At 45.6% G+C, this 23,771-nt stretch overlaps 1 protein-coding gene across 1 annotated transcript; it reads left to right on the top strand.

The window, feature by feature from the left end:
* The first annotated feature begins 1,217 nt into the window (after positions 1 to 1,217).
* Positions 1,218 to 23,771, top strand: hs3st3b1a (heparan sulfate (glucosamine) 3-O-sulfotransferase 3B1a). Its single transcript, XM_071392911.1, has 2 exons — positions 1,218 to 2,089; positions 19,872 to 23,771. Exons 1-2 carry the CDS (start codon positions 1,503 to 1,505, stop codon positions 20,497 to 20,499), a joined length of 1,215 nt encoding a protein of 404 aa, XP_071249012.1. The 5' UTR covers positions 1,218 to 1,502; the 3' UTR covers positions 20,500 to 23,771.

Here is a 23,771-nt window from a genome sequence, read left to right on the forward strand (position 1 = left end):
TGCTGCCCCCTGACCTTCCCTGGCCCACACAGACACACACACATACACACACACACATACACACACACACACACACACATACACACACACACAAGAAGGGGTACACACACACACAAGAAGAGGTACACACACACACACACGCGCGCACACACACGCAAGCACACACACACACACACACACACACACACACATGGATGCAAGCACACACACAAGAAGAGGTACACACACACACACCACACACACACAGACACACGCATGGACGCAAGCACACACACACACACACACACTACACACACACACACACACACACACACACACACACACACACACACACACACACACACACACACACACACACACACACACACACACACACAAACAGACAGACTCACTTGCACACACACCACTTGTAGCCTATACTTGTTAAACTGTACATTACACGCGCATCTTGACTACCGGCTGGCAGGAGGGTACAGAAACCGCCTTAAGTCGAGTAGCTACAACCCGTGACACCCTGCCGCTGTTACGCAGTGAAAGAATGCAACTTTACAAACTAGCCATTCACCCTGGAACCGCAGGAGATTCAGGACATCTGCCCGCGTCGTGCTGATCTCTCCGCATAAGACTATTGTCTTGTCTGGTCAGGCAGAAAAGCACTTGTTCTAGCGGTAGATATTCTGATGCTAATTCCAATGGCAGTAAACAGATGTTGTGTTGACGCTGCCATGTTATCCATATGTTTGGGGTGTATAAAAGGATGTTTAAAACTTTATCATAATATTTGCTTTTGCATTTCAGCGTGTTGGATAGAGGATTCGGCTACTTCGTCAATAGGCATACTTCAGTGACATAAGTTAATTTCCTTCAACAATTCCTGTCTGTTAAAGTAAAGTAAAGAAATAACAATTGAAATGTAGATTTTTAAATGATTTTATGTTAAAAAAAGTCTATCATATTTTTAAGTTTTTAACATTAAACACTTATAACACAGTTATAATCAGCCTACATTATAAGGTGACTATGATGCACGTAGCCATGATGTGTGAAGGGTTTATTGGCCTATAACTCCTCATTGGAAATAAAGCAACAGATAATTATCTCTCACTATAGTCTTCTAGGATTGGTCGGCTCTACTGTCAATCATACGCCCCAAGCCTAAACGGGATGAATGGGATGTAGCCTACTCATCTATTCGCCGTAGTGCGCTCCCTCTCGCTCACACGCCTGTTGGCCAAGTGATGGGAAACAACCGAATTTCTTTTTACGCACAGGGCGCGGACACACCTGACCCGAGTATCTTTTCGTTTCGTTTGTAATTCCGCATGAATGGAGCTGGAAAAGAGATGCATTCATCACTAAATAATAAGAAGTCCGTTATAAACAACGTCTAGGCAAGTTGTGGAATTATGTCCATTTCAGCAGGATTTTTGCAGTGGAAGAGGAGCGAATAACTTTAGCCAATATGCGTTTTTGGATTATGACTCGTCTCGCCCGACTGTCCTATGGAATATAGCCCAATATATCAGAACCTGCATGTTGTCTCGTCATCCCCCGTGAAGAATAAACTATTTGTTTTCTGCATCATGTTGTCCCTGTGGGTGTATATGCTATATTGCTGCGTCGGATACTGTTCAACCATGCCAAGTCTGATGGTCAGTACAGCCAGCAGTAAACATTCACAACATCTCGAAAAAGTTGACCCTAACAGAACTCAAACCCGACTCCAAAACGAAGGGGACTTGGAATCCGAACACCAAGAAGATCCGCTAGATTCTTTAGATCCGTTATTCGGCGCATCATCCAGGGACTTGTTAAATAATGAGAATGATTTGGACAGCAGGGGAGGGGAGGACTGGGATGAGATTCGAAGCGAGCAGAGGACGTTGGATAATAATGTCGTGTCAAGTCTCTTCAACGACTCAGGGCCGGTGGAGAGTAAGAAGTTGCCCCAGGCGATTATCATCGGGGTGAAGAAGGGAGGCACACGGGCGCTGCTGGAGTTCCTCCGGGCGCATCCCGACATCAGAGCTGTTGGGGCCGAGCCGCACTTCTTTGATCGGAACTATGACAAGGGACTGGAGTGGTACAGGTACATTTCATACACTTAATAACGTTAACTGATTAGAATAGAAACGAATTATGCATATACTACTAAAATAATTCATAATTTGCCATTTAATTGAGCCCATCTATTTAATTTAATTTATTTTGCATCCATCTCCATGTGTAGGCTACTATTCCGTCTATAACACATAAATATGTCACAGGCTTGTCGATGAATGGGTTTCTGACAAACACCGTTATTTTGAGAGACTCACAAAGAACATCAAACAAAACCTGCAGGCTGCCGGGGAAGAATATCTCCCTTTAGAATAGTATGTTCTCTGGCCTCTACATCTCTTCACATACCTATTGGAGGACTAATCCACACAGTGTCTTTAAACACGCCTCTAAGATAACATGCAACACTAAGATTAGATGGACATATGGCCATTGTGCTGAGTGGAAAAAATAACCAGATTGATTAGCATGGATTTAAACACACACACACACACACACACACACACACACACACACACACACACACACACACACACACACACACACACACACACACACACACACACACACACACACACACACACACACACACATATAGAATAGAAATAGGCCTACTCCACACAATGGTAACAATTAGTTAAAGTAATCAGTGCCTGTAGCCAAGTTAAGTTAATTAAAGTAGTGACCATTCATTGTGGCTCGTGTGGTTGGTGAATATAGGCCCACAGTAGTTCTGAAAAACTGTACATGAATGTGCAGACACTATGGGTATCCAATGGAATGTGTTTATGAATGTATATGCTGTTCAGGTGAAAATAAAACACATTTTCATTGGGCCAATAAAGCTGTAATAAAGTTATAATGAAGCTAGAAGCCTCTCCTCACAGTGGGATAAGTGTGAACTGAGGAATGTATCACTCTAACAGCTGACTCCCAACTCAATAAAATCTAAATACCACCTTGGTGTAATAAAAGAGTCCATATAAAGTATAGTCCTGAGTCATAGGCAGAGTCCCAAATGGCACCCGTAGGCTCTGGTCAAAAGAGGTGTGAATAGGCTGCCATCTGGGCCTATATTGGCCTAATAAAAGGGCCCATATTCAATTACGCACCTTAAATGACACATAGAAACCGACTTGTTTGACAGTTCCTTCTAGAGGTCAGACAACATTCTACAGCTTCCATTCAGTTTGACAGTTCATTCTAGAGGTCAGACAAACATTATAGAGCTTCCATTCAGTTTGACAGTTCCTTCTAGAGGTCAGACAAACATTCTACAGCTTCCATTCAGTTTGACAGTTCCTTCTAGAGGTCAGACAAACATTATAGAGCTTCCATTCAGTTTGACAGTTCCTTCTAGAGGTCAGACAAACATTCTACAGCTTCCATTCAGTTTGACAGTTCCTTCTAGAGGTCAGACAAACATTATAGAGCTTCCATTCAGTTTGACAGTTCCTTCTAGAGGTCAGACAAACATTATAGAGCTTCCATTCAGTTTGACAGTTCATTCTAGAGATCAGATAAACATTCTACAGCTTCCATTCAGTTTGACAGTTCCTTCTGGAGATCAGACAAACATTCTACAGCTTCCATTCAGTTTGACAGTTCCTTCTAGAGGTCAGACAAACATTCTACAGCTTCCATTCAGTTTGACAGTTCCTTCTAGAGGTCAGACAAACATTATAGAGCTTCCATTCAGTTTGACAGTTCCTTCTGGAGATCAGACAAACATTCTACAGCTTCCATTCAGTTTGACAGTTCCTTCTAGAGGTCAGACAAACATTCTACAGCTTCCATTCAGTTTGACAGTTCCTTCTAGAGGTCAGACAAACATTCTACAGCTTCCATTCAGTTTGACAGTTCCTTCTGGAGATCAGACAAACATTCTACAGCTTCCATTCAGTTTGACAGTTCCTTCTAGAGATCAGACAAACATTCTACAGCTTCCATTCAGTGTGACAGTTCCTTCTAGAGGTCAGACAAACATTCTACAGCTTCCATTCAGTTTGACAGTTCCTTCTAGAGATCAGACAAACATTCTACAGCTTCCATTCAGTTTGACAGTTCCTTCTAGAGCTTCTATTCAGTTTTTCTTCTGGAGTTTAGACCCAAACAGCACATGGTTTACTGCCAGGAGTCAACAGACTAAATCATGACATCATCCCCTAGCAGCCAGAAGCATCGTAATTCAATTGAGTCCTCCCAGTTCCAGGTATTGATTCTTAGTCTGTAATTCCCTTTACGACAACACAGCTTTAACCGTGCTTGGTTCCCAATTGACACCCTATTTCCTATTTAGCGCACTACTTCTGACCGGAGCTCATAGAGCTCATATCACACTATGTAGGGTATAGGGTGCCACTTGGGACACAGACAATGAGTTAATTTCAAATTTCAAAACTATAGGAACAGTGAACAGTTAGCCCAGTGTTCAACAATGTGTGGTTGTAATGATCAGTATGTCAGTGCATCTCAGTGAGTTCCCAGTGTTAGCTAGACCTGTTGTAACCCACAGCATCACAACAGGCCTCTCTCTGTTCTAAACAACTACAACCTGTTCCTGATTCAACCCTTGACCTCTGTCAAGTATCAGAGTGATATGTAGAGTTAAATCATTTCAGGAATTCTGCGGTTTTGATTGAAGCCTGAAAAACAGCAGATGAGACACTTTATCAACATTGAAACGTGTACCTTTGTGGGTTTCTTTGAGGAGCCATCTAAATGGACTTGAGCCATGGAGATTAGCAGTCAATGTCAACGGCTCCTTAATGCTACTAGTTCAACGCTGTCTTCATCAAGCTCTCTTCGTAACCCTACAATGGAGGAAGTCAGGGGAGCAACGTTCAAAGGACTTCTGGGTTAAGCTGCTCCAAGAATTTCCGGACAGTTTTAGGACATTTGTGTTGAGGTTGACTAAGGCACTGTGACGGGGCGGGTGGGGAGGGGGGGGGGGGGTCTTTAGAAAAAAAGAGATCACATTCAGCAAGGAGCGGACAGTTACTTCCTCTGGTGGTTTATGGAGTCTATTAGCATCGTATTTCATTACTCGATCAGTCAGCGCTCAATCAGAACGGCAAACCGATGTAACATGATCTGTGTTGACCATAGAAGCTGGAGGCTGTTGGCAGAGACAATGAGATGGAAGACAATAACGTCTGAATGACAACTGACAACTTATGTTAGTTGAAGGTGAACATGTAACAGCTCATCCTCTGGCTCAGAACTGGTATTTCTAAACACATTAGAGCTGCAGGTTGATGACTGTGTAGGCCTACAGTAAGTATCCACAGTGGGGAAACACAGTGCAGTTGTATCTGTGGGATGTAATGAAAGAACCCTGTAGCTGATTGCCTGGAGTGGTTGTTAGGTTCATTAAAACTCCTCAGCTTGAGTAAAGCCCAGCCAGACCATTCAGACCCCTGTCAGACCAGAGCACCGTGACCTCAGACAGCCAAGGAACACTACAGACACCCCTTAATGATGCTTCTGTTCAGGGACTGGGGAGGGAGGGGAGGGAGGGAAGGGGGGAAACCCCACACTAAACCCCACACTTCTGTACTAATGACCATCACTAGTGACCGTCACCACCCTGGATCAACAGAGTCATCTCCCTCTACTCTGTCTTTTAGTGAAGTCACAGTGGAGGGAGGGAGGGCTGAGGTCACATGGTCATCCACATACCAACCAGTAAACTTACTGTTAAAACATTCTAGATGATCAGAAAGGGTGCCAGTTATTCAGGTTACTTGAGCTGGTCCAACTCTTTCACCATGGAGGATAGTCCTCTTACCATGAGGTTAGTTATTTCAGTGTTGGTCCTAACTGTATCCTTAGGAGGGGATGGACAGGGAGAGGGTATGGTGAGGCTTGACTAGCTCTCGTAAAGCCTCCACCACTGTCTAATTATCAGTCAGTTGCCTGGGGAGAGGAGGTGCAGGGGAGAGGCTGGGTGGCCTGGTCCAGGCCCGTCCCCCGTGGAGAGGGGGCTGAGGAGCAGCTCTGCTGGGTGGCCTGGTCCAGGCCCGTCCCCCGTGGAGGCATTGATCTCTGCTGCCCACATCTCCACACTGTTGGTCCAGCGGTGGTGTAGAAGCCCCCCACCCTGCAGTCTAGAGCCACACAGAGAGGAGAGGCCATACACATAGAATAACTACAACACACAATATGGTCGCCTTGAAAGGGGATTCTCATCTAGTCCTTCTATTTCTATGGCCAAGGCCTGGCGCAGCGGGGACTCCGGCCACAGATATAGCCAGTTGGCCACGCTTTCACAGAATATAGACATGCTTACAGCAAGAGGCAGAAAGACAGGAGCTGCCAGACAAATTGTAGGCTGCACGCTCACTCATACAGGAGGGAGGGAGCACGGGAGGAGGGAGGAGGGAGCGCGGGAGGAGGGAGGGCGGGAGGAGGGAACTCCCAAAGGCCGTGGGAATGTTTTTTCCATTCCTCCTCCTTTCTCTGTAAGTCACTGTTTTATTTCCCAGTTAGACTTCTTGACTTATTCTCTTCTTGATACTATGAATTTAGAGAGGAAGACATCTGGGCACCACATGCTGCTGGAATCAAAAGGCGTGAAGTGTTCCTGGAAACAACCCATTCTGTTGAAATGTGACATGAAGAATTCCTGGGAAATGAACCCATTCTGTTGAAATATGACATGAAGAATTCCTAGAAAACAACCCATTCTGTTGAAATGTGACATGAAGAATTCCTGGAAAATGAACCCATTCTGTTGAAATGTGACATGAAGAATTCCTGGAAAATGAACCCATTCTGTTGAAATGTGACATGAAGAATTCCTGGAAAATGAACCCATTCTGTTGAAATGTGACATGAAGAAGCTGGGTGGGAACTGGGTGGGAACTGGGTGGGAGCTGGGTGGGAGCTGGGTGGGAGCTTGGTGGGAGCTGGGTAGGAGCTGGGTCGGAGCTGGGTTTGGGAAAGGTATATATAGAGAAAGATGGGGTTGAGTCCCAAATATCACCCTATCCCCTATAAATTGCACTACGTTTGACCAGAGCTTTGTAGGCCCTGGTCAAAAGTAGTGCCTTTTCTAGGAAATAGAGTGCCGTTGGAGACGCAGCCAGAGAGAGGGCAGTAACTTGAAAGTGAGTCTTTAGAATCTGCAGCGGCGGTGGGGGTGTACAGCTGTCTGAAAGAGCAGCAGAGGAACCCCTGGGGTTTATATTAACTCTGGTGATAATAGAACAGGGCCATTAGAGTGAAACAGGGTTTCTCTTCACTTTACCTTGTATGCAAATGTCCCTCAGGAGCGGGAAAGTGCTTTTTCAACGAACACAGCTTGAATCCTTCGGAACGTTGCCTGCAAATGGAACTCTGGGTTCTGGAACTCTGAGGCCAGCAGGATGGACAGATTGTTAACACTCAGCCTCAGTGTTCTCTATTCTGTTCTGAAAGTTGACTCTCCTCCTGAGGTCTTTCAGAGGGAGAAGTTGCATTTCCCTTCAGGTAGTTCATACAAGTCCACTTGGTTTTCTTTTTGCTGACTACAAACCCTTAGTAGTTTTTATGGACACAGGGGAATAAAATGGTTTAAGAAGTAGAAAAGCCATCCGTGTAGATTCTTCCCAGCTCAATTCAATGCATCAGCATATTGATATGCAGGAAAAGAACAGAACATCTGTTGAGAAGGAGGAAAGGGCCCAACGGGGGGTGTATAGGGCTACAGTAGGTATTGAAATATGCTGACATTTGTTTCTGAACATTCCCAAAATAGTTGACTTTCAGCTGACTCAGCTGTGTGAACGGTTTTGGTTAAGACCTACTTTTACTTCTCGGAGTTCAATAGCTGGAAAACTAAAGTTAATCTCTCATCAAACTATTATCAACCAGGGATGGAAACTGTCGTTTCAGGTGGTAAAACCCGGGTTTTTATTGGAGGTCATCAGACTACAGCACTTTGTCAGACACTTAGAAGAACATGGACACATTGTGGTTCAGTTCAGTTGTTTAGGTCTCTCCTTCTCTGTTCTCCTGGAGCTGTTGTTTAAGTCTCTCCTTCTCTGTCCTCCTGGAGTTGTTGTTTAGGTCTCTCCTTATCTGTCCTCCTGGAGTTGTTGTTTAGGTCTCTCCTTATCTGTCCTCCTGGAGGTGTTGTTTAGGTCTCTCCTTCTCTGTCCTCCTGGAGTTGTTGTTTAGGTCTCTCCTTCTCTGTCCTCCTGGAGTTGTTGTTTAGGTCTCCCCTTCTCTGTCCTCCTGGAGTTGTTGTTTAGGTCTCCCCTTCTCTGTCCTCCTGGAGTTTTTGTTTAGGTCTCTCCTTCTCTGTCCTCCTGGAGTTGTTGTTTAGGTCTCTCCTTCTCTGTCCTCCTGGAGTTGTTGTTTAGGTCTCTCCTTCTCTGTCCTCCTGGAGTTGTTGCTTAGTTCTCTCCTTCTCTAACCTCCTGGAGTTGTTGTTTAGTTCTCTCCTTCTCTGTCCTCCTGGAGTTGTTGCTTAGTTCTCTCCTTCTCTGTCCTCCTGGAGTTGTTGCTTAGTTCTCTCCTTCTCTAACCTCCTGGAGTTGTTGTTTAGTTCTCTCCTTCTCTGTCCTCCTGGAGTTGTTGCTTAGTTCTCTCCTTCTCTGTCCTCCTGGAGTTGTTGTTTAGTTCTCTCCTTCTCTGTCCTCCTGGAGTTGTTGTTTAGTTCTCTCCTTCTCTGTCCTCCTGGAGTTGTTGTTTAGTTCTCTCCTTCTCTGTTCTCCTGGAGCTGTTGTTTAGTTCTCTCCTTCTCTGTCCTCCTGGAGTTGTTGTTTAGTTCTCTCCTTCTCTGTCCTCCTGGAGTTGTTGTTTAGGTCTCTCCTTCTCTGTCCTCCTGGAGTTGTTGTTTAGGTCTCTCCTTCTCTGTCCTCCTGGAGTTGTTGTTTAGGTCTCTCCTTCTCTGTCCTCCTGGAGTTGTTGTTTAGGTCTCTCCTTCTCTGTCCTCCTGGAGTTGTTGTTTAGTTCTCTCCTTCTCTGTCCTCCTGGAGTTGTTGTTTAGGTCTCTCCTTCTCTGTCCTCCTGGAGTTGTTGTTTAGTTCTCTCCTTCTCTGTCCTCCTGGAGTTGTTGTTTAGGTCTCTCCTTCTCTGTCCTCCTGGAGTTGTTGTTTAGGTCTCTCCTTCTCTGTCCTCCTGGAGTTGTTGTTTAGTTCTCTCCTTCTCTGTCCTCCTGGAGTTGTTTAGTTCTCTCCTTATCTGTCCTCCTGGAGTTGTTGCTTAGTTATCTCCTTCTCTAACCTCCTGGAGTTGTTGCTTAGTTATCTCCTTCTCTAACCTCCTGGAGTTGTTGTTTAGGTCTCTCCTTCTCTGTCCTCCTGGAGTTGTTGCTTAGTTATCTCCTTCTCTAACCTCCTGGAGTTGTTGTTTAGGTCTCTCCTTCTCTGTCCTCCTGGAGTTGTTGCTTAGTTCTCTCCTTCTCTGTCCTCCTGGAGTTGTTGTTTAGGTCTCTCCTTCTCTGTCCTCCTGGAGTTGTTGCTTAGTTCTCTCCTTCTCTGTCCTCCTGGGGTTGTTGTTTAGGTCTCTCCTTCTCTGTCCTCCTGGAGTTGTTGTTTAGGTCTCTCCTTCTCTGTCCTTCTGGAGTTGTTGTTTAGGTCTCTCCTTCTCTGTCCTCCTGGAGTTGTTGTTTAGGTCTCTCCTTCTCTGTCCTCCTGGAGTTGTTGTTTAGGTCTCTCCTTCTCTGTCCTCCTGGAGTTGTTGTTTAGGTCTCTCCTTCTCTGTCCTCCTGGAGTTGTTGTTTAGGTCTCTCCTTCTCTGTCCTCCTGGAGTTGTTGTTTAGGTCTCTCCTTCTCTGTCCTCCTGGAGTTGTTGTTTAGTTCTCTATCCTCCTGGAGTTGTTGTTTAGTACTCTCCTTCTCTATCCTCTTATTACTGATCAGATCCTGTCAGACTGTAGACCTGTACATCTCTGATGTGATCACTGATCAGATCCTCTCAGACTGTAGACCTGTACATCCCTGCAGCAGCTAGGATAGAGCCATGAGTTGGATTACCAAAGTAATTGATCAAACACATCACCTAGCAGGAAACAAATCGTTTGGGGCAGGAAGAAGTTTTTTTTCCCAGAATATTTTGTCACATTTTGCTGAACATTTATTCTGCTGACTGTAAGTCGCTCTGGATAAGACAGTCTGCTAAAGGATCAAAATGTATAACTGTCATTTATCCATCCTTGCCACCCTAACAGAGGTGTTGGTTCTGTTGTGCTGTTAACAGCAGGAAGGCAGAGAGTGATAAAACTGCTAAGTGGAAGCGCAAGGCTGAAAGTGACAGATCTATGGGTGGCAAGTAGCTAACCGAAAGGTTGCTGGTTCGAATCCCCAGCCAACTAGGTAAAACATCTGTTGATGTGCCCATGAGCAACTTAACCCTAATTGCTCCTGTAAGTCGCTCTGGATGAGAGCGTCTGTTAAATGACTAAAATGTAAAACCAGAGGAGTGCACACACATTACGCCTCCTCTCCGCCCTTCTCCTCTCATCTTCTCTCTAGACCTGGGCCTTCTTCCAACCGTTAATCAGGTGGCCTTGATTCCTGCTGCTGCATATTGCTGGTATGAGAAGAGTCGAGGAGTGGATAGAAAAGGAGGGGAGGAGAGCATGGGAAAACCTTCCTTTGCATTATCTGTGTTGACAGGAATGCTGTAGAGATATTGGACATAAGAGCACAGTGAAGAAGGCACTGAGTGCACACAGAGAGAGAGAGAGAGAGTGATGAGGACGTCTTTTACACGGTTGATAAGAGAAAGTTCCACCGGTATCTACGGCCAAAGAACGGCCTCATCGTTCCTTCTAAGAAGCTGTTCTCTTTGATTCATGTCTGGAACTTGTCTAACAGAAATGTTGCCAGATTATTCTGAGTGTCTGCATACCATCACCTCTTATCCTGTGTTTGGTGGTCTGAGGAGAGGAGTGGTTCCCACAGTAGTAGAACCTATACTACCTCAGAGGTGATAGATAGTAGTAGACCCTATAGTCCTGGTGAATCCTCCCGTCTGAGCCGTTAGATAGTAGTAGACCCTATAGTCCTGGTGAATCCTCCCCTCTGAGGTGGTAGATAGTAGTAGACCCTATAGTCCTGGTGAATCCTCCCCTCTGAGGTGGTAGATAGTAGTAGACTCTATTGTCCTGGTGAATCCTCCCTCTGAGCCGTTAGATAGTAGTAGACCCTATAGTCCTGGTGAATCCCCCTCTCTGAGCCATTAGATAGTAGTAGACCCTATAGTCCTGGTGAATCCTCCCCTCTGAGGTGCTAGATACTAGTAGACCCTATAGTCCTGGTGAATCCTCCCCTCTGAGCTGGTAGATAGTAGTAGACCCTGTAGTCCTGGTGAATCCTCCCGTCTGAGCCGTTAGATAGTAGTAGACCCTATAGTCCTGGTGAATCCTCTCCTCTGAGGTGGTAGATAGTAGTAGACCCTGTAGTCCTGGTGAATCCTCCCCTCTGAGCCGTTAGATAGTAGTAGACCCTATAGTCCTGGTGCATCCTCCCCTCTGAGGTGGTAGATAGTAGTAGACCCTGTAGTCCTGGTGAATCCTCCCCTCTGAGCTGGTAGATAGTAGTAGACCCTGTAGTCCTGGTGAATCCTCCCGTCTGAGCCGTTAGATAGTAGTAGACCCTATAGTCCTGGTGAATCCTCCCCTCTGAGCCGTTAGATAGTAGTAGACCCTATAGTCCTGGTGAATCCTCTCCTCTGAGGTGGTAGATAGTAGTAGACCCTATAGTCCTGGTGAATCCTCCCCTCTGAGGTGGTAGATACTAGTAGACCCTATAGTCCTGGTGAATCCTCCCTCTGAGGTGGTAGATAGTAGTAGACCCTGTAGTCCTGGTGAATCCTCCCCTCTGAGCCGTTAGATAGTAGTAGACCCTATAGTCCTGGTGAATCCTCCCCTCTGAGTTGGTAGATAGTAGTAGACCCTATAGTCTTGGTGAATCCTCCCCTCTGAGGTGGTAGATAGTAGTAGACTCTATAGTCCTGGTGAATCCTCCCCTCTGAGCTGGTAGACAGTAGTAGACCCTATAGTCCTGGTGAATCTCCCCCTCTGAGCTGGTAGATAGTAGTAGACCAGACACTAGACATCACCGTGGTGATCATTAGACTTCCAAGTTCGCATGAGACTTCCAAGTTCGCATGAAAGGGCATTCTGTCTGTTCAAATTCTAATCACGATGGTTGTTATTAAGTTATTGAAAGCCTGTGCTCACCTCATTCAGATTAAAATGGACCAGGTATGTAAGTTACGTTTTATTTGGATATAAATGTAGAGATAAAAGTACATGACCATACACCACACTCCTCCCCCAAGTCATCCGACAGCAACAGCCAAGCACAACAAGCTCCATACAGCCAGTCAGTCAGGGATGTAAATTCCTACCTTTGAACTTGTTCCCTGATAGCAACAGATATCAACACTGACCAGCAGCTTCAAACAGCCTCTGTCTAGAAGGAGATTGGTTAATGAAGTCACCTGACAGACCAGGAGCTTCAAACAGCCTCTGTCTAGAAGGAGATTGGTTAATGAAGTCACCTGACAGACCAGCAGCTTCAAACAGCCTCTGTCTAGAAGGAGATTGGTTAATGAAGTCACCTGACAGACCAGCAGCTTCAAACAGCCTCTGTCTAGAAGGAGATTGGTTAATGAAGTCACCTGACAGACCAGCAGCTTCAAACAGCCCCTGTCTAGGAGGAGATTGGTTAATGAAGTCACCTGACAGACCAGCAGCTTCAAACAGCCTCTGTCTAGAAGGAGATTGGTTAATGAAGTCACCTGACAGACCAGCAGCTTCAAACAGCCTCTGTCTAGAAGGAGATTGGTTAATGAAGTCACCTGACAGACCAGCAGCTTCAAACAGCCTCTGTCTAGAAGGAGATTGGTTAATGAAGTCACCTGACAGACCAGGAGCTTCAAACAGCCTCTGTCTAGAAGGAGATTGGTTAATGAAGTCACCTGACAGACCAGCAGCTTCAAACAGCCTCTGTCTAGAAGGAGATTGGTTAATGAAGTCACCTGACAGACCAGCAGCTTCAAACAGCCTCTGTCTAGAAGGAGATTGGTTAATGAAGTCACCTGACAGACCAGCAGCTTCAAACAGCCCCTGTCTAGGAGGAGATTGGTTAATGAAGTCACCTGACAGACCAGCAGCTTCAAACAGCCTCTGTCTAGAAGGAGATTGGTTAATGAAGTCACCTGACAGACCAGCAGCTTCAAACAGCCTCTGTCTAGAAGGAGATTGGTTAATGAAGTCACCTGACAGACCAGGAGCTTCAAACAGCCTCTGTCTAGAAGGAGATTGGTTAATGAAGTCACCTGACAGACCAGCAGCTTCAAACAGCCTCTGTCTAGAAGGAGATTGGTTAATGAAGTCACCTGACAGACCAGCAGCTTCAAACAGCCTCTGTCTAGAAGGAGATTGGTTAATGAAGTCACCTGACAGACCAGCAGCTTCAAACAGCCCCTGTCTAGGAGGAGATTGGTTAATGAAGTCACCTGACAGACCAGCAGCTTCAAACAGCCTCTGTCTAGAAGGAGATTGGTTAATGAAGTCACCTGACAGACCAGCAGCTTCAAACAGCCTCTGTCTAGAAGGAGGTTGGTTAATGAAGTCACCTGACAGACCAGCAGCTTCAAACAGCCTCTGTCTAGAAGGAGATTGGTTAATGAAGTCACCTGACAGACCAGCAGCTTCAAACAGCCCCTGTCTAGAAGGAGATTGGTTAATGAAGTCACCTGACAGACCAGCAGCTTCAAACAGCCTCTGTCTAGAAGGAGATTGGTTAATGAAGTCACCTGACAGACCAGCAGCTTCAAACAGCCTCTGTCTAGAAGGAGATTGGTTAATGAAGTCACCTGACAGACCAGGAGCTTCAAACAGCCTCTGTCTAGAAGGAGATTGGTTAATGAAGTCACCTGACAGACCAGCAGCTTCAAACAGCCTCTGTCTAGAAGGAGATTGGTTAATGAAGTCACCTGACAGACCAGCAGCTTCAAACAGCCTCTGTCTAGAAGGAGATTGGTTAATGAAGTCACCTGACAGACCAGCAGCTTCAAACAGCCCCTGTCTAGGAGGAGATTGGTCAATGAAGTCACCTGACAGACCAGCAGCTTCAAACAGCCTCTGTCTAGAAGGAGATTGGTTAATGAAGTCACCTGACAGACCAGCAGCTTCAAACAGCCTCTGTCTAGAAGGAGATTGGTTAATGAAGTCACCTGACAGACCAGCAGCTTCAAACAGCCTCTGTCTAGAAGGAGATTGGTTAATGAAGTCACCTGACAGACCAGCAGCTTCAAACAGCCCCTGTCTAGAAGGAGATTGGTTAATGAAGTCACCTGACAGACCAGCAGCTTCAAACAGCCTCTGTCTAGAAGGAGATTGGTTAATGAAGTCACCTGACAGACCAGCAGCTTCAAACAGCCTCTGTCTAGGAGGAGATTGGTTAATGAAGTCACCTGACAGACCAGCAGCTTCAAACAGCCTCTGTCTAGGAGGAGATTGGTTAATGAAGTCACCTGACAGACCAGCAGCTTCAAACAGCCTCTGTCTAGAAGGAGATTGGTTAATGAAGTCACCTGACAGACCAGCAGCTTCAAACAGCCTCTGTCTAAGAGGAGATTGGTTAATGAAGTCACCTGACAGACCAGCAGACACAACACAGCTGTTTCACAGCTCACACAGACACACAGTGATTAGGGGCTGGAGCTAAGAGATATCTAGTGGTTCAGGAGGAGGAAGAGGAGGAGGAGGAAGAGCAGGAGGAGGAGGAGGACAGGAAGGGTATGTTAAATCTCTATTGGCTGATAGAGGAAGATGCTTTGCAACCTATTGGTTCCTCCAGGCAATCTAGTTTATTACCACAGAAACAATTGTGAAAGCTTGTTACACCCCAAGGGCACTCTTCTTCACTCATCTAGCTTGTGACGCTGTTCCCTCTCTGTCTCTCTGTTCTTCTCTCTCGCTTTCTCTTTGTCTCTCTTTCTCTCTCTCTCTCTTTCTTTCTCTCTCCTCTCTCATCTCTATTGTTTCTCTCTCTCGTTCTCATTATCTCTCTTTCTCTCCTCTCTCTCTTACTCTCTCTTCTCTCCCTCTCAATTAAATTAAATTCAAAGGGCTTTTTTGATTTATTTGGGTGTCTGTGTAATCTGAGGGAAATATGTGTCTCTAATATGGTCATACATTTGTCAGGAGGTTAGGAAGTGCAGCTCAGTTTCCACCTTGTGGGCAGTGTGCACATAGCCTGCCTTCTCTTGAGAGCCAGGTCTGCCTACGGGAGCCTCTCTCAATAGCAAGTCTATGCTCACTGGGTCTAATTGTGCTGTTGTCCTGGGGCTCTGTGGGGTGTGTTTGTGAACAGAGCCCCAGGAACAGCTTGCTTAGGGGACTCTTCTCCAGGTTCATCTCTCTATAGGTGATGGCTTTGTTATGGAAGTTTTGGGAATGACTTCCTTTTAGGTGGTTGTAGAATTTAATTGCTCTTTTTTGAATGTTGATAATTAGCAGATATTGGTCTAATTCTGCTCTGCATGCATTATTTGGTGTTTTACATTCTACATTGCAGACATTTTTTTGCAGAATTCTACATGCAGAGTCTCAATTTGGTGTTTGTCACATTTTGTGAATTCTTGGTTGGTGAGCGGACCCCAGACCTCACAACCATAAAGGGCAATGGGTTCTATAACTGATTCAAGTGTTTTTAACCAGATCCTAATTGGTATGTCTAATTTTATGTTATTTTTGATGGCATAGAAGGTCCTTCTTGCCTTGTCTCTCAGATCGTTCACAGCTTTGTGGAAGTTACCTGTGGCGCTGATATTTAGGCCGAGGTATGTATAGTTTTTTGTGTGCTCTAGGGCAACGGTGTCTAGATGGAATTTGTATTTGTGGTCCTGGCGACTGGACCTTTTTTGGAACACCATTAGTTTTGACTTACTGAGATTTACTGTCAGGGCCCAGGTCTGGCAGAATCTGTGCAGAAGATCTAGGTGCTGCTGTAGGCTCTCCTTGGTTGGGGACAGAAGCACCGGATCATCAGCAAACAGTAGACATTTGATTTCAGATTAGTAGGTTGAGCTGCATACCTGTCTCACCCCACAGCCATGTGCAAAGAAATGTGTGTGTTTTTTTGCCAGTTTTAACAACACTTGTTGTGTGTACATGGATTTGATAATGTCTTCCCCCAACACCGCTTCAATCAATTTGTATAGAAAACCCTCATATCTCTCAGTCTCAGTCTCAGTCTCAGTCTCAGTCTCAGTCTCTCTCTCTCTCTCTCTCTCTCTCTCTCTCTCTCTCTCTCTCTCTCTCTCTCTCTCTCTCTCTCTCTCTCTCATATATATCTAATGCATTATTAATTCATCTTCCATCCAGGTTTGTTTTGCTCTGGGAGTAAGTGTGCATTTTGATTGGTAGTAAGTTTCTCTGTGACTCCCTCAGGGCCTTGACAAAATGCACTCCGCTTGTGTATCCAAGAGATACGACAGATAATTGCAGAAGTGTTGCAGTGATGCTGATAGCTAGCTGTAGTGGTTGGTGTTTTGTTCACACCTCACACAGTAATAGGGAGAGAGGGAGATGGAACGTATGAGTGTAGTGGAGAGAGATGTATCGAGAGACTAATGGGGAAGAGGTTTTGTTGGTTTATGTGATTGCGACAGAAGGAAAGAGCAACCCCCTGTGTGTTTGTATTGGAGTAATGAGGTCTTTCCAAATGGAGCGTTCCCCATAGGTCACGGACACACCCCAAGGCTCCAGTCCGCAGTGCTCAGCTAAGGCTTTACCATGCCTGTTTCTGCAGTAGCTGGTTACACATATTCAGAAGGAGATCAGCAAATACCTTTTTTTGTTACAAAGTAGTAGATTAGTAGTATTTATAACTGTGTTATTCATTGTTTAAAAAAATAGTAATAATCTACTTACGAGACATATACTATCAACCAACCATCTCCTAATGTTAGTGGCTGTACTAAAGTAGTGTTAGATATGTACTACCAACCATCTCCTAATGTTAGTGACTGTACTAAAGTAGTGTTAGATATGTACTACCAACCATCTCCTAATGTTAGTGACTCTACTAATGTAGTGTTATCTAACTGTCTTCCTCTTTTCGCCACTACCCTCCCTCCTCCCCTCCCTCCTACCCTCCCTCCAACCCTCCCTCCTCCCTTACCCTTCTAAGTCACTAAGCACTAGTCTACTACCTCTCTCTCACTAAGCACTAGTCTACTACCCCTATCTCCCTCCCTCCTTTCCTATCCTTCTAATGCACTACAAGGACTACTACCCCTAATGCCTATGTGTTTAGGCTTAGTCGAAATCTCTGGTGGCCCACTTTAGCCATTACCCAGAGCCCTGGTCATTACCCTGGTCTGGGACTGCAGTTAACTGGCTAATGTATTATCTTAAAGAGTCAGGTCAGCTCAGTAAGAGGGGGCATCATGGGACTGGACAGACAGACAGACAGACAGACAGACAGACAGACAGACAGACAGACAGACAGACAGACAGACAGACAGACAGACAGACAGACAGACAGACAGACAGACAGACAGACAGACAGACAGACAGACAGACAGACAGACAGACAGACAGACAGACAGACAGACAGACAGACAGACAGACAGACAGACAGACAGACAGACAGACAGACAGACAGACAGACAGACAGACAGACAGACAGACAGACAGACAGACAGACAGACAGACAGACAGACAGACAGACAGACAGACCGACCGACCGACCGACCGACCGACCGACCTCTAACAGTTTTGACCTTTATCTTTGACCTTTATATCATAATGAATAAGATTACATGGACAGGGGGGATCTGATCCTAGACCAGCTCTATGACTGAATACTGGTCCTTTTAGATTACATGGACAGGGGGGATCTGATCCTAGACCAGCTCTATGACTGAATAGTGTCCCTTTTAGATTACATGGACAGGGGGACCTGATCCTAGACCAGCTCTATGACTGAATACTGGTCCTTTTAGATTACATGGACAGGGGGACCTGATCCTAGACCAGCTCTATGATTCTGAATACTGGTCCTTTTAGATTACATGGACAGGGGGGACCTGATCCTAGACCAGCTCTATGACTGAATACTGGTCCTTTTAGATTACATGGACAGGGGGGACCTGATCCTAGATCATCATTCCTATTCCACAACCCATGATCCTTTATGTTTCCATGAGTAATCTGACCTGAATGCACAGTCTGAATACTCCTGAAATAATAGCCTGGCTGTTGCATGGTCCCAGGCTGTAACTCCTGAAATAATAGCCTGGCTGCTGCATGGTCCCAGGCTGTAACTCCTGAAATAATAGCCTGGCTGCTGCATGGTCCCAGGCTGTAACTCCTGAACTATAGCCTGGCTGCTGCATGGTCCCAGGCTGTAACTCCTGAACTATAGCCTGGCTGCTGCATGGTCCCAGGCTGTAACTCCTAAACTATAGCCTGGCTGCTGCATGGTCCCAGAATGTAACTCCTGAACTATAGCCTGGCTGCTGCATGGTCCCAGAATGTAATTCCTGAACTATAGCCTGGCTGCTGCATGGTCCCAGAATGTAACTCCTGAACTATAGCCTGGCTGCTGCATGGTCCCAGAATGTAACTCCTGAACTATAGCCTGGCTGCTGCATGGTCCCAGAATGTAACTCCTGAACTATAGCCTGGCTGCTGCATGGTCCCAGAATGTAACTCCTGAACTATAGCCTGGCTGCTGCATGGTCCCAGAATGTAACTCCTGAACTATAGCCTGGCTGCTGCATGGTCCCAGAATGTAACTCCTGAACTATAGCCTGGCTGCTGCATGGTCCCAGAATGTAACTCCTGAACTATAGCCTGGCTGCTGCATGGTCCCAGAATGTAACTCCTGAACTATAGCCTGGCTGCTGCATGGTCCCAGAATGTAACTCCTGAACTATAGCCTGGCTGCTGCATGGTCCCAGAATGTAACTCCTGAACTATAGCCTGGCTGCTGCATGGTCCCAGAATGTAACTCCTGAACTATAGCCTGGCTGCTGCATGGTCCCAGAATGTAACTCCTGAACTATAGCCTGGCTGCTGCATGGTCCCAGAATGTAACTCCTGAACTATAGCCTGGCTGCTGCATGATCCCAGAATGTAACTCCTGAACTATAGCCTGGCTGCTGCATGGTCCCAGAATGTAACTCCTGAACTATAGCCTGGCTGCTGCATGGTCCCAGAATGTAACTCCTGAACTATAGCCTGGCTGCTGCATGATCCCAGAATGTAACTCCTGAACTATAGCCTGGCTGCTGCATGGTCCCAGAATGTAACTCCTGAACTATAGCCTGGCTGCTGCATGATCCCAGAATGTAACTCCTGAACTATAGCCTGGCTGCTGCATGATCCCAGAATGTAACTCCTAAACTATAGCCTGGCTGCTGCATGGTCCCAGAATGTAACTCCTGAACTATAGCCTGGCTGCTGCATGATCCCAGAATGTAACTCCTGAACTATAGCCTGGCTGCTGCATGGTCCCAGAATGTAACTCCTGAACTATAGCCTGGCTGCTGCATGATCCCAGAATGTAACTCCTGAACTATAGCCTGGCTGCTGCATGGTCCCAGAATGTAACTCCTGAACCACACAGTTCTATATATGCCTTAGCCCAATACTAACCTCTCCACGTCTCCACTCCATCTCTCCACCTCTCCACCTCTCTTCTCTCCACCTCTCCATCTCTCCACATCTCCATCTCTCCATCTCTCCATCTCTCCTCTCCATCTCTCCATCTCTCCATTTCATGGAGTGCTTCACAGTCCTGTCTTTATCCTGTGTGTATAATAACAAACCTCTCCATCTCTCCTCTCCTTAGAGACCGTATGCCTGAGACCCAGGAGGGTCAGATCACCATGGAGAAGACCCCCAGCTACTACGTCACTAAAGACGTCCCCGCCCGTATCCACACCATGTCCCCAGACACCAGGCTGATTGTGGTGGTCCGAGATCCCGTCACCAGGGCCATCTCAGACTACACTCAGACCCGCTCCAAGAAGCCTGACATCCCCTCCTTCGAGAGCCTCGCCTTCAAGAACAGGACTACGGGTCTCATCGATACGTCCTGGAGTGCCGTCCAGATCGGGATGTATGCCAAGCACCTAGAACGCTGGCTGCAGTACTTCCCCAAGGACCAGCTCCTCTTCATCAGCGGGGAGAGGTTGATCTCCGACCCGGCCGGGGAGATGACACGCGTACAGGACTTCCTGGGCCTCCGGAGGGTGGTCGGTCACAAACACTTTCACTTCAACCCAGCCAAGGGCTTCCCCTGTCTGAAGAGGCCGGAGGGGAATAGTAAGCCTCACTGTCTGGGGAAGACCAAAGGAAGGACTCATCCTAATATTGACTCTGAGGTGGTACAGAGGCTGAGGGAGTTTTATCAACCTTTCAACAGGAGGTTTTATCAGATGACGGGACATGACTTTGGATGGGGTTCATGGAGCTGAGCGACAGAGACATTAAATTAATCCGAAATGGCACCCTATTCCCTATGTAGCGCACTACCCTGGTCAATAGTAGTACACTATAATATAGGACAAAATGGCACCCTATTCCCTATGTAGGGCACTACCCTGGTCAATAGTAGTACACTATAATATAGGACAAAATGGCACCCTATTCCCTATGTAGTGCACTACCCTGGTCAATAGTAGTACACTATAATATTGGACAAAATGGCACCCTATTCTCTATGTAGTGCACTACCCTGGTCAATAGTAGTATACTATAATATAGTACAAAATGGCACCCTATTCCCTATGTAGTGCACTACCCTGGTCAATAGTAGTGCATTATTGAGGTTGTTGTACACTATTCTGCTCAAATGTAGTGCACTATTGAGGTATTATGGTGCCCTTTCAGACAGAGATGTTGTATTTTTCTTTGAGGGGTTTTAGGTTGTAATTGTAACATTTTGGAGATATTGTTATACTGTGTATATAAGGCAGGCAGCGTGTGTAAAAAGTACAGAAGTCTATTTTATGATAATTTATTTCTAGGATATTATGAACTCACTGAGCTGCCTATCCATGTTTGTTGATGATCATCACGCATCTTTACATTCCTGTTTTTAAAATCTTCATTTGAAGGGCATTTTGTAATCTTGAAATTACCTCAGAAAAATACATGTGCAGGAATTGTGGAAATGAATATATAACAGCACAATTCTGTTTCCGGGTAGCAGCATTCGACCAGCAGGGCTAGAGCTATTGTTTCCCTTCATAAACATGCAATGACTTTATAATGCTGCTTTAGCTCATTCTCCCTACCTTTACCACGTTGGTTTTTAACATGGCTGTACGAATACCACACCATCTCAGCAAACATGGTTCAATCACAAAGGTTGGTAAAATGAGGACATACAAATATTACAACGACCAGAGAATTAGTGTTGGGTCATTGAACACGGAGGCATCTCTGTAGCCTCTTTGTTTTTAAAAGGTGCTAGAAAACCACTCAAGGAGTCCAAATCACCCCATCATTTACCTCCTTAAGATCAGCCTGACCTCCAGAGGCCCGTGGGCCCACTTCATCCACCAGATCAATATATAGAACCCCAGCTGATCCAGTCAGTCTGCGTCCCAAATGGCTCCCTGCTCACTTAATCGTTCACTACTTATGACCAGGACCCATGGGGCATTTAGGGAACAGGGAACCATTTGGGATGCCCTCCCAGTGTCACTATGACAGCTATATCAATACAGTAATAACTCATCATCACATCAATTACACGTGAGTGATGTCACATTACAGCTGAGTGATGTCACATTACAGCTGAGTGATGTCACAGTGCTGTCTCTGGACTCTCCTGCTATAAAACAAGGATCCGTCAAAAGGTTCATTGGAGTCAACGAATGTTGGGATCTTGTGACCGCTACACATTAACGTACTGATCTGGAGTTTATGTTGCAGATTCAAGGCTCTTCTGAAAGGGGCATGTTATTTAGGAAGCTTTACATTACTGTGATAGTCGTTAGCACCCCTCCTAGTTCCTCTGCTTGTTGAAGCCAGTTGACCGAGCTAAACTCCAATCTTTACGTTACTGTGATAGTCATTAGCACCCCTCCTATTTCCTCTGCTTGTTGAAGCCAGTTGACCGACCTAAACTCCAATCTTTACATTACTGTGATGGTCGTTAGCACCCCTCCTAGTTCCTCTGCTTGTTGAAGCCAGTTGACCGAGCTAAACTCCAATCTTTACGTTACTGTCATAGTCGTTAGCACCCCTCCTAGTTCCTCTGCTTGTTGAAGCCAGTTGACCGAGCTAAACTCCAATCTTTACGTTACTGTCATAGTCGTTAGCACCCCTCCTAGTTCCTCTGCTTGTTGAAGCCAGTTGGCCGACCTAAACTCCAATCTTTACGTTACTGTCATAGTCGTTAGCACCCCTCCTAGTTCCTCTGCTTGTTGAAGCCATTTGGCCGACCTAAACTCCAATCTTTACGTTACTGTCATAGTCGTTAGCACCCCTCCTAGTTCCTCTGCTTGTTGAAGCCAGTTGGCCGAGCTAAACTCCAATCTTTACGTTACTGTCATAGTCGTTAGCACCCCTCCTAGTTCCTCTGCTTGTTGAAGCCAGTTGACCGACCTAAACTCCAATCTTTAAATGTGCAGTCTTTTTGATGAGATGCCATCACCTTTTCATGTTTGTAATCCATTATTTGCGAGCAGTGAGGTTTGCTTGTGTAATGATATGATGACTCTATTCAGGGATGATGAGCTGACCATGATACAGTATAATGTAATCATCACAGCCCTCTGTAGTCCTGTTAGGTAAAGTTAACAGGACTGCTGTTGGATCAGATGTTATCATCACAGCCCTCTGTAGTCCTGTTAGGTAAAGTTAACAGGACTGCTGTTGGATCAGACAGCATTCATTGGGAACGGTGCATTGTTGTGTTATTGTTGTTGAAATGGAAATTCAAAAGGCTGCGATTCAATCCGATCGCACGTTGCAGTGCTCTTGACATTTACAAGTCATTTCCAGCTGAGCCGACATGTGCAGTGTTTACCTTGAGTGTCACCTCTGTGAAAGCGGGAACATTACCTCTGTGAAAGCGGGAACATTACCTCTGTGAAAGCGGGAACATTACCTCTGTGAAAGCGGGCACATTACCTCTGTGATAGTGTGCAGCGCTGTAACGAGTCTTGAATTGAATCGTGACCAACGTCTTGCTATTCAGGGCTCACAATTCCTTTCTCCTAAGTCTGTGTATGGGTGACTCTTATTCATCCCTGTACAGAGAGATACGCCAATGACAATGTTTCTACCCAATGACAATGTTTCTACCCAATGACAATGTTTCTACCCAATGACAATGTTTCTACCCAATGACAATGTTTCTACCCAATGACAATGTTTCTACCCAACGACAATGTTTCTACCCAATGACAATGTTTCTACCCAATGACAATGTTTCTACCCAATGACAATGTTTCTACCCAATGACAATGTTTCTACCCAATGACAATGTTTCTACCCATCAAATATGATGATAATGTATTGATTAAACTCTGTGTACATACATGAACAAATCCAACTATTTTTGCTGTATAGTTTCCATGTTACAAAGACGTAAATGAGGCCATTGTGAGTAAAATAGTGTTATTGTTGTTATTTCTTTGAAGTAAGGAATATATCTATTTTACCAAAACCAAATGATCTTCTGATTGTCACATTGTCATAAAACTACACTTCACCTTTGCCATGTGTTATAACT

Source organism: Salvelinus alpinus, chromosome 1 (assembly GCF_045679555.1).
Source record: "Salvelinus alpinus chromosome 1, SLU_Salpinus.1, whole genome shotgun sequence".
In the NCBI taxonomy this organism is placed as follows: domain Eukaryota; kingdom Metazoa; phylum Chordata; class Actinopteri; order Salmoniformes; family Salmonidae; genus Salvelinus; species Salvelinus alpinus.

Bases quoted from the DNA above. Each gene is read 5' to 3' on its own strand.
- hs3st3b1a (XM_071392911.1), top strand. From the start codon at position 1,503: ATGGAATATAGCCCAATATATCAGAACCTGCATGTTGTCTCGTCATCC. The intron at 2,090-19,871 runs GTACATTTCATA...TCCTCTCCTTAG, and splicing joins AAGGGACTGGAGTGGTACAG to AGACCGTATGCCTGAGACCC.